Source organism: Lolium perenne, chromosome 4 (genome assembly GCF_019359855.2).
Source record: "Lolium perenne isolate Kyuss_39 chromosome 4, Kyuss_2.0, whole genome shotgun sequence".
NCBI lineage: Eukaryota > Viridiplantae > Streptophyta > Magnoliopsida > Poales > Poaceae > Lolium > Lolium perenne.
Window position 1 is genome coordinate 196,608,698 of NC_067247.2, and position 10,668 is coordinate 196,619,365.

At 38.3% G+C, this 10,668-nt stretch overlaps 1 protein-coding gene across 3 annotated transcripts; it reads left to right on the plus strand.

The window, feature by feature from the left end:
- Nucleotides 1-264: 264 nt before the first annotated feature.
- Nucleotides 265-8,965, plus strand: LOC127295235 (uncharacterized). 3 transcript variants are annotated; one of them, XM_051325148.2, is made up of 16 exons: nt 270-548; nt 617-700; nt 1,205-1,345; nt 1,423-1,493; nt 2,397-2,490; nt 3,405-3,482; nt 4,423-4,489; nt 4,969-5,054; nt 5,255-5,305; nt 5,656-5,703; nt 6,282-6,402; nt 6,736-6,916; nt 7,988-8,125; nt 8,218-8,330; nt 8,434-8,502; nt 8,611-8,965. In XM_051325148.2, exons 1-16 carry the CDS (start codon nt 396-398, stop codon nt 8,718-8,720), a joined length of 1,605 nt encoding a protein of 534 aa, XP_051181108.1. In that variant the 5' UTR covers nt 270-395; the 3' UTR covers nt 8,721-8,965. The 3 variants fall into 3 exon arrangements, with proteins under 3 accessions (XP_051181110.1, XP_051181108.1, XP_051181109.1); XM_051325149.2 differs by lacking the exon at nt 5,656-5,703; XM_051325150.2 differs by lacking the exons at nt 8,218-8,330; nt 8,434-8,502 and having other exon boundaries at nt 265-548.
- Nucleotides 8,966-10,668: the final 1,703 nt, after the last annotated feature.

Consider the following 10,668-nt stretch of genomic DNA (forward strand, 5'->3'; position numbering starts at 1 on the left):
TTTCGGCATGTAGAGCGCCGTGTTTTAAAATTAGCAGTTGAATTCCCCTAGCCGAATTCGAAATATAGTCGAATTCGGCCTCTATGTATGAACTCCGCCCGTTATATAGTAAATATCATTAAATTTAGTCTATATTCGCCCGTTTTTAGCCGTAGTTTGTCAAGTTTCCGTTTTTCAAATTCGCATCGTCGTCTTGGCCTGGGCACTGGAAAACTACTCCTCGGCACGTCAAATCTTTTTCCAATCCCGTGGGGAGCACCGAGTGGGGATGCTCTAAGAACAACTTGGTTTTCTTTTGGAACCCCCTCTGTGGATCTGTCCTCTCCCGAGGGCCTCCTCGCTCCATCCAAGCTACCGTCCCAAAAGTTAACCATAAACCCCCACCGCTCGCCGCAATGCTCCGCCGCCGCCGTGCCCCTCTCCTCCTCGCGGCCGGGGCGGGCGTGGGGGCCCTGGCGGCCTCGTTCGCCGCCTCCCCTTCCGCCGACGGACGCGGTGTCCCCTCCGCACTCCATGGCGTCGCCCGGTCCTCCCGCGCCATGTACACGGTTCGCCAAATGCTACAACTCATGTAGTGAGCCCATGCTCAGTTTTGCTGATTGGTTGGTTGTTTCAGATTGGCTTCGTCATCGTAGACTACAAGTACTCGCTGCGGGGGCTGGCTCCTGGATCCGCGGATTACAGGGTGAAGCTCTCCGAGGTATGGATTCTGCGCTGGTTGACCGTGTGCAATTTCGTTTATTGGAACGAGTAATTTGTGCTCGATGGTAGGCTAGAGAGATTGATTTCTTCAGTCTCTACAGCAGGACCATCGGCCTCTTGGTTGGTAAAGGAAGGTGACTTAAATGACTTTGGGGGGAAATAACATGCTGCCACTTAATTGCGCTAGATGTCCTTACCAAATGAACTGTTTGTGCCTACCTTGCCTATTTTGTTGGATTACAAATTCAAAATTATCTCTTGTGCCAGACAACGTCATGAGTAGCCATGGGTCATTTCGAAAGTCAATACTTGGTGTCCTTTGATTTTTGGACCAGCTCTCTTGACATAACTTAAGTTTTTCGTCCATGCCCTGCATTTACTACCCCCCCTACAACACTCTTTTTTCTGGAAACCAAACCATAATATGATGCCTATTTGAATCTTTAGTTTCATCAGAGCACATTTACCATGGCATAATATATTTTTTCCGTGTCTGTTGTAGGTTCACTTGAGGTCAGCAAAGAAGCTACTTAAACTATGTGAAGTGAATAGAGGATTTTATGTAAAAGCTGGCCAGTTTGTTTCATCACTAAGACAAGTACCAAAGGAGTACGTATCAACTCTCTCCTGCCTGCAGGATCAGGTTTACTATAGCTCCTACCTTAATGTTGGTTTATGCTCATAAATATTCGTTTTTATTTACATCTTTTAATCATCTAGGCAATTCCATGCAAATTTCAAGATATCAAAATAGTGATTGAACAAGCCTTCGGCAAGGATTTACATGACATGTAAGCATTGCTTTTTTTTTTGTTTGTAATATAAGCGTGTCGTTGCTAATCGCCAGTGCTGTAATCACTGGAAAGTGAGCTGTGATCCGGTTTTTTTCAGAAAATATAATGTTGTTTTCCTTCAAATTGTCTGTTTTTTTTCTAAACCTTCACAGTGTCGTTCCCTGGTCTAAACAATGATAATACAAGCTCGACAGCTCGTATATGTATTACGTAAACCTGAAAATATACTGATGTGGAAAGGGTTTAGCATCCTTTCAATCTATGACATTATTGAATAACCCACGATGGCTAGTTGGCTACTCTTTTTTGGGTCCCTGTAGTCAAAATAGAATTGCCATTTTGTTGATTGCATGTTTGAATCTAACCATGCTGTGATCTTTATAGTTCACGTCCTACCTCTTGTCTAGTTCGTGCTGAACGATTGTTTCTAGCTTCTGTACTATCATAGTTCATTGTCAGGATTCTTAGATGGATAGGTTGCCTAGTGTTTACATTAGCGCTAGTATAGTTCACGTACTACCTCTTGTCCAGTTTGTGCTGAACGATGTTTCTAGCTTGTGTACTATCATAATTTATTGTCAGGATTCATGGACGGATAGGTTGCCTAGTGTTTATATTAGCGCTAGTATCTTCTTGTCTTGCATACTGAATTTAAATTACACTCTAAGCCAATTTGCTCGTGCTCGAACCGGTGGTGATAAGTCTAGAGAATCCATACTAACTAGATTAGTCTTTTAGGATAAGCTTGTGCACTCGTATAAGCTATACATCTCCGGGACTACAATAACAGCTGAGAGATCGTGTCAATTTTACCAGCTCTAGCTCATATTTCTACTGACATATTATGTTTATTCTTATAGTCGTACAACATATGCTTAAAATTTAATATGTGAGTATCAGATTCCTGGATTTTGATGAACATCCGATTGCTGCTGCATCAATTGCTCAGGTTCATCGAGGTCGGTTGAATAATAACCAGGAAGTAGCTGTAAAGGTTAGATTACTGTTAACACTGGACCTCTTTCTTGTTCCTTTTTGCTTTTGTTTGGACTTTCTATTTTAGGTCATGCGTAGTGTATTCTCCTTTCCAATGAAGCTGCGTGTAATTCCCTGTGGCCTATATGAAATACCATTCATGTGAGCTGGTGAAGTATGTCCAGCTCATAGATTCAGGAGTAATAAGTAGAGAGATTCCATTTGTGCAACCTACAACCATCTAAAGTTTTTTGCTTGCAACCTGCCAAGTGTATGTCCACTATCAGTTTTTCTACCTTGCAAAGGATGTACCAAAATTAAGCGTGTGAATGAAAGTTGGAACATAAAAATGTTGTAAGATGGCCAACTATTTAACAGCTTCTTACTTTCCGCAAGAAGTGCCAGTTTAATATTGTAGTCATTTATCCAATTTTTACATGCACTAAAATTTGGGTTTTCAAATTTCTCACAAGTAATAATAAGGAAATTAAGATGGGCCAAGTAAAATGGTTATACTTATACCTTAGGTCACTGTTTCTAACCTTTGCCCCCCCTGAGACTTTTATAAGCTATTTTTTTTTCATGGAAGCAGCCGAGGCCATCCAATGCTATAAACATGAATCTTTGTCATATTTCTTCTTGAGCCAAAAGACAAGCATTGCATAGTGATGTTTTGAAAAAAAAAGAGCTTTGATGTTGTTGGTTTTCTTATGCAGTCAATATGAAAACATAGCATAGCTTTGTAACTGAATAAACGAAATATGTTGCAACAAATATTTGTCCTGTTTTTTAAGACATATCCTGCTATATGCCATTTAATTGATCTCAAACTAGTATAGATACTGTAAGGCCTGCATCAACCTCAAAAGTTATCCTTGTTGATTACATGTATATTCATATGTTTGAGGAATTTTATCCTAATTTGACATCTAGGTTCAGTATCCTGGGTTGGAGCAGCGAATGAAGCTAGACATAATGACTATGTCTCTCTTGTCAAAGTCTGTCTCTTTGGTACGGTACACTTACCATTGTGGTAGATTCTGGCAAAGATAATATGTTCCTACTTGAAACCCAACGTATTTAACTGGAGTAGTTTATTCACTTCTGTTTGTACACTAGTCCTGAAGAAGAGGTAGTGATGTCCCACTGGCCACATTTCCTTGAGCATAGTAGTTCAATGCTGGCTTTGTTAACAATCAAGGTTGTTGATGAAAAGCGCAACCATTGTTAAAGTACTACTCACTGTAGCAAAAAATTTGTAAGGAAAAGAGACTTAACATAGTTGTTACTCCCACTGAAGTCCTTGATTTGTGTTGACTAGCTTTATGCTAGTACTTTATTAAATGTTTCAGAGGGTAGTTGCCACAGGTTGACAACTTAAGAATTCATTGATTTGAAAGCCTGAGAAGTATCACTGTATGTTTTAAGGAGGTATGTGAGTACAAGTTTATTTTGTGGCATCGTTAATGAAAAAGTGACCAATATATTCTTCAATCTGAAGCAAGTCATTTCTTTTAACTTATTAGCTTGATGTTCGTCTGCATTTGGTATTTTGGTATTCTTTAACCGTCTAGCTTTCATTGGGTCCATGGTTGGGCAAGTTAAAAGGAAAGGATTGGACGACTTTTTTGTTATCCATTATGATCGGATTTTATTTTCTTAGGCTCTTCTGTTTAATTCAAGTTAAATTCAATATTGAGATATAACAATGTGTTGAACTTTTTTGAATTACTTTATTAGTGTCTTGTTGGTGAAAGGAAAATTTAAGTTAAAAGGAAAGGGTTGGACGACTTTTTTGTTATCCATTATGATCGGATTTTATTTTCTTAGGCTCTTCTGTTTAATTCAAGTTAAATTTAATATTGAGATATAACAATGTGTTGAACTTGTTTGAATTACTTTATTAGTGTCTTGTTGGTGAAAGGAAAATTTTGAGCCTTTCTTTTGGCAGATCTTTCCTGATTATAGGTTTGAGAAGATATTACTTGAATTTGAGAGAACCATGTCAATGGAGCTGGGTAAGTGCTTGGGCATTTCCTGTCACAGTATTTCTGTGTGATTTTATCTGATATCTGTTTAAATCATTTTCATTGTTTTTTTTTAATTTTCAAAAAAATCATTTTCATTGTTCATTGTTCTGTGGAGGTCACTGTTGTAGCACCCTCAGATGTTGTTTCTTAAAGATAGCTGTACTGTTGTCTATCCGTCATTTCTCAGACTCGTCTTAGTGAATCAAAGAACAAAAGTTTTGTGTATGTATAAATGGGCCTGCACACATGAAAAGGAAAAAAACAGTCATGATATATATCATGACCTGCATAGTTGCATTGGCTAACTTCCTTGTAGGCTTTCTTTCAATTCTGTAACTCATGCGTGGTAGGTGAAAAGCTCCTCATCTCCCCGCATATCTCCCCATACTTTTCACATGAATCCAGTTTTGGTTTATCTGGGACCTTGTACCTATAGACATTTCAGCACGGGTGTTGTTGCTTTGCAGATTTTACCAAAGAGGCTAGTAATTCCAAGAGAACAGCAAGCTGCTTCAGAAAAAATAATGTTGTCAAAGTACCTCACGTCTTTGAGGTATCAAGCCTATCCAACTTCGATTCCTACTATTTGATCCATCAACTATACTGTGGAGGCACATAATAAAGAACTTATGCAAGTCGCTCTGTAGTCCATTGCTGACACAAAGCCCAGCGAGATGTTAACTTGCTGCTGCATAAGATGCTAACTGTTTAGGACTGTGTATAACAGTTTCTGACTGGTTAAAGCTATTGCAGGAACTGACAACCAAGGAGATATTGACAATGGAATTTTGTTATGGCCACAAGGTAAATGATTAGTCCCAGCAGGACTGCTTGGAATGGGCGTAAAATTAGTGTGTCGGACTTTGAACTAAATACCGACGACCACACTAATTTTACACCCATTCAAAGTAGGGCCTTGGCCAAATTTTACACACTATTTTGGGGCTGCATTTACCAATCAGTTCGATCTTGTCCATTAGTCACAAATAATCCTTGAACTTACATTGAATATATGGAAAAGAGAAAATGATGGATTCAATCCAGAGATAAGAAAAGGTGGAGAGCATTACCTCTAATTGATGGAATATCTGAAGTTGCTAACTAACGATGCAGGAATAGATTGACATAACCTTTTTTGGTACTACTATGAACAGGTTGATGACTTGGATTTTCTAAGGAAAGAAAATATCAGTCCTACAAAGGTTATTCTTTTAAGATGCATAGCTAACATGAAATGTATTATTTGTCCGAGTGATTATCTTTTGTGCACATGCATTTTATTGATTTGACAATGACTAGAAGCAATTGTCAGACACAAAAGCAACAACAACCAAAAAAGTGCCCTGACCCAATTTCGATAGTTCTCTTGTATCATCATTTTCGTTTGCTACACTTTATATTTCTTACTATGAATAGATTTCACACTTGGCTACTACTGTTTAATGTCTTACCCACTACATGGTCATTGTTCAAATTAGAAAGTAATACATATTTTTGTTCTTTGGTCCATCGTATTATTGTATCTCGGTATAGTTGACACTTATTAATGACTTACAAGATTCACTATAAAATAATTATAAAATCAAGGTTACATTCCCAGAAGGATGGAGAATAATGGTTCTTATTACTATTTTCTTAAATAAAAGGTTCTTCTACCAGGGTCATATATTTCCCCACTTCAAATTCATCTATTTGCCTCATTGCACATAATATAAAAACTTGTTAACTGACCTGTAATTTTGTGTGTATGTGTTTCCTTACCATTTTATGTCTCTTCCAGGTAGCTAAAGCATTAATAGAACTGTTTGGCGAAATGATATTTGTACATGGTTTTGTTCATGGTGATCCTCATCCTGGAAACATATTGGTTTCTCCTCAAGGCCAAGGGAGATTTTCGTTAGGTGTTCCTTTTACTTCGTAACATGATATTTTCTGCATGTCTATATTCGTTATGTCATGCGGGCTGAGTTTAGTAATGTAAGCCTTGCAAACATTATGTTAAGAAGCATATGTATTAGAAAGTAAATACTACTTCTGATCCAAAATTAGTTGTCGCAAGTTCAGTGAACCTAGACAGGTTTAGGCAATATTTTTTGCCTAAATCTGCGACAATTAATTTGGATTGGAGGGCGTATTTCATATTTTAAATCATTTGTCCCTATTCAGCTCTTCTTATCTGACTGAATGAACTTGAACTTATTTTGAATCGATTAAATGGTGCATTCCTTTTACAGTGTTGTTAGATCATGGAATTTATAAAGAATTGGACCCAAAGTTTAGAGTAGACTACTGTAAGCTGTGGAAAGCATTGATACTGTTGGATGCGCAAAAAATTCTGGAGTTAGGCGAACAGTTTGGTGTTGGCAAATATGCGAAGTACTTTCCTTTAATATTCACTGGAAGGACTATAGATAGGTAAACCTTTTTTCACCTGGACGATAATGCTCATTTATCGTGATGTTCTGTGGACTTCTCATATCATGTGTCACTTATTTTCAACGTTAACATGGACATTGTTATAATAATAAACTACTTTTACCAAGTCACCCAATATGCATATATATCCATACTCGGTAATTCCAGGTTGTATATATATCCATACTTGATAAGTTTGGAATTATTTCTAATAAGGTGTTGCATGCAAAAACATCAAGTCTTTTTTTATGAAAACCAGAAAATATAACTTAAAAATGAGCACTGGTTCATAGTGTTTGTACATCTCCATGCATTTGTTTCATATTGCTTAGTTCACGCATGCATTGCTTCGAATTTCCTAGTACTTCATCGGTTCATCCATGCATCCATGCATTTGGTACATATTGTCTAGTACATCAGTCATGCATCAAGTAAAGCTAGATTGTTTTTTCTCGAGAAAACGCAAAAACATACACCATTTATATTGATAAAGCTACAAAAAGTTATGTAAAGCCCAAGCGGGTGATAGTTGAGGGAAAACCAGAAAAGGACCCTTTAGCTTACCATTGGGCAAGAGCAGTGGCAACTAATTTCCACCTGCCATAACCCAGCTTAGTATTTATGCTATATACCATGACTATTAGTGCTTCCGTTCCATATATTTTGTCGCTGATTTGGATGTATCTAGACACAATTTGGGTATAGATACATCCGAATCTGCGACAATTAATATGGAACGGATGGAGTACTACATATCTGAAATTCAAGACTTGCCCTAGGAATAAGTAATAACTGGAGAAAGGAGAACCCGCGTGATATGCCTTTTTAGCCCAATATAGTTGCTGACAGATTTTGCTGCATGATCTTGAGTGAGCCGCCAGTGATAACCAAGTTTTAGCTTGCAGGAGTGAACTAGACACGTCTAATTTGAATCCCATCACTTAATCATATTGTATAGATCTCAGTTGTTAGAGTTTATGGGCTAGGCTCTTACGTGCTATCATTTTACTTCCTGATTAAAACTACATATATAGTTCATGCATAACTGTTGCAACTTGTGATGTTCATCAGCAAATCATCTCTTGGAACACAAATATCTGGTGAAGAGAAAATGCGTATAAAGCAGGACTTGAGTTCTCTTGGAATGGATGATATATCTTCATTTATGGAATCCTTGCCACCTGATTTTCTGGTCATACTTCGAACAGAGTAAGGCAAATCTTGATCGAGTCCATAACCATGCTATTACTTTCTCACACTCATTATTGTTGTTTGTCATGTTATTTGTTTTCTCAATTCAGTGGACTATTGAGGTCCATTTTAGGAAATCTAGGGGCGCCACGTTATGTTCGACTTCTTGCTTATGCAAAGAGTGCCATATATGGCCTCGAGAAACATACCATATTAGAGTCTGGTATGTCTTAAGTCAATTTTATTTGCTTTTCAAAAGTAGCTGAACTCGTTTCAGCTACTGCCAACATCCTAATTGATCTGATATTCCAATTTCCCTGATATAGGTTCAATCAACCGTATATCTTTGCGAGTCAAAACAAACATTAGCTATCTCCATCTGAGGACACGTGTTGGTAATATATAACACCGCCACCCACCCTACTCCCGCTTGTTGTTCCCAGTTTGACTCATAGTACAGTACATGCTAACATGCAAACTGACCTGGAAAATCCTATTTTCAGGATTAGCAGGATTATTGGTGCAATTCAATGACTGCAAGCATAAGGTGATGGACAAATTGAGATGGCTGCTCCGGAGGATAAGTTTGGGCTGGTATAGACCTCTGATGTGATGTCCAGCAGTTAGATTAAGTTCGGCAAATGGCGTGCAGGAAGGTGGTCATCTGATGTCTCGAGGAACTCCTAGCTAAATTCAGGAAATTGTACAGTTAGATCATTGGATTCTGATGCGAATATGTACATGTGAATATGCCAACCTTGGAAGCGGACTTTTGGCTCTCGGGTGCAACGCACCCCCGTAGACCAAAAATATTGTAGTAATTTTAAAAAGTCAAAAAAAATTGAATCTTCCTGCAAACCAAGGATGATCAAGTTTGTACTCGTAAAAAAAATATTTGGAAACGAAATGATTCCCATGGTCTCCATGGCAAAGAAGATAAAATTATGATGAATATAAAGTGAATGGCAAAAAAGATAAAATGGCGTGCAGGAAGGTGGTCATCTGATGTCTCGAGGAACTCCTAGCTAAATTCAGGAAATTGTACAGTTAGATCATTGGATTCTGATGCGAATATGTACATGTGAATATGCCAACCTTGGAAGCGGACTTTTGGCTCTCGGGTGCAATTGCACCCCCGTAGACCAAAAATATTGTAGTAATTTTAAAAAGTCAAAAAAAATTGAATCTTCCTGCAAACCAAGGATGATCAAGTTTGTACTCGTAAAAAAAATTTTGAAAACGAAATGATTCCCATGGTCTCCATGGCAAAAAAGATAAAATTATGATGAATATAAAGTGAATATTACCTGATCATGGGGCGTTTCGAGTTTATCTTTTTTTTACCCATGATACACTAAAAGTAGTTTTCTAGGAAATATTTTGTTTCAAGTATAATACCTGATCATCTTTGATTTCTAAAAAACTTAAATTTTTTGAACTTTTATTTATTTATTTTTTCAAGTATAGGAGCGTGTGGCACTTGAGAGCCAATCTGTATTTCCCATCCATATAGTTCATATTAATAATTTAATCTGCTACGAATTTGGGTATCTATCAGGAATGCTATCATGTGGCACGCTCTTGGGTAAAGTTCGCATCGGCATACACTTGGCTATTGGGTGTGAGCATGGAACAGTTAAGCATCATGTCAGGAACTATTATTATGTCTTTGTATTATTATCCATTACTTTGTTAGTATTCAAAATAACCAAAATTTTGCAGATTGTTTTTATTACTCCCTCCGTTTTAAATTAATTGACGCAGCTTTTCCAAAATGAGTGAACCATAAGCACTAGAATTTGAACAATTGCTGCGCTAAAATGAACTAGAAGCATCAATCTCCACTGCACATGCGAGCTGCCGCTTTGTAACGCTAAGAGCATCTCCAGCGTCCAACAAACGGCGCCAGATTGAGCGTTTGGGATGTATTTCGTTGGGTGCCGCGTTTGGAGGACGTCGCTCCTCAGCTGCATCCCCCAAACGCCACCCCAAACATTAAAATACTTTTTTTTGCATACTTATTTCAACAAAGAGTAGAAACATTTCACAAACTAATACATAATTGGGAACATGGTTTACACGAAGATATAATTTGAAACATGATTTTTCACAAACTAATACATAGTTTGAACCATGGTTGACACAAATATAAAACATTGCAAAATAACTAAACCTAACTAGTGTTGGCATCGAAGATTTCGTGCCAAGAAAGAACACTCGTAGGCACACCCAGTCACCCAAACTGGAAAATCCAGCCGTTGACGGTGTCCCTATTGATTCTTTCGAGGAAGAACAACCAGAAACCTCCGTGCCTATTTTCGCTGCGAAGAAACAACACTCAGTCGTTGTCCTCCTCGGTGTTATCGCCGTGGTAGTGCCGGCGGCAGCGCGTCTCGTCGAACACCTTGACGCTCATGTCCCCCTCGCTAAGGTAGGAGAACATGAGCACGAAGCCGGCTTCGAGGTGGTGGTAGCGCGCGAACTTCTCCCAGCCGATGTGGAGGTACATCTTGCCGCGCGCGTCGTAGATCATGTCCACAATCCACTGGCAGCAGCCACAG

Bases quoted from the DNA above. Each gene is read 5' to 3' on its own strand.
- LOC127295235 (XM_051325148.2), top strand. From the start codon at position 396: ATGCTCCGCCGCCGCCGTGCCCCTCTCCTCCTCGCGGCCGGGGCGGGC. The intron at 5,704-6,281 runs GTTATTCTTTTA...TGTCTCTTCCAG, and splicing joins AAAATATCAGTCCTACAAAG to GTAGCTAAAGCATTAATAGA. The intron at 6,403-6,735 runs GTGTTCCTTTTA...TTCCTTTTACAG, and splicing joins CCAAGGGAGATTTTCGTTAG to TGTTGTTAGATCATGGAATT.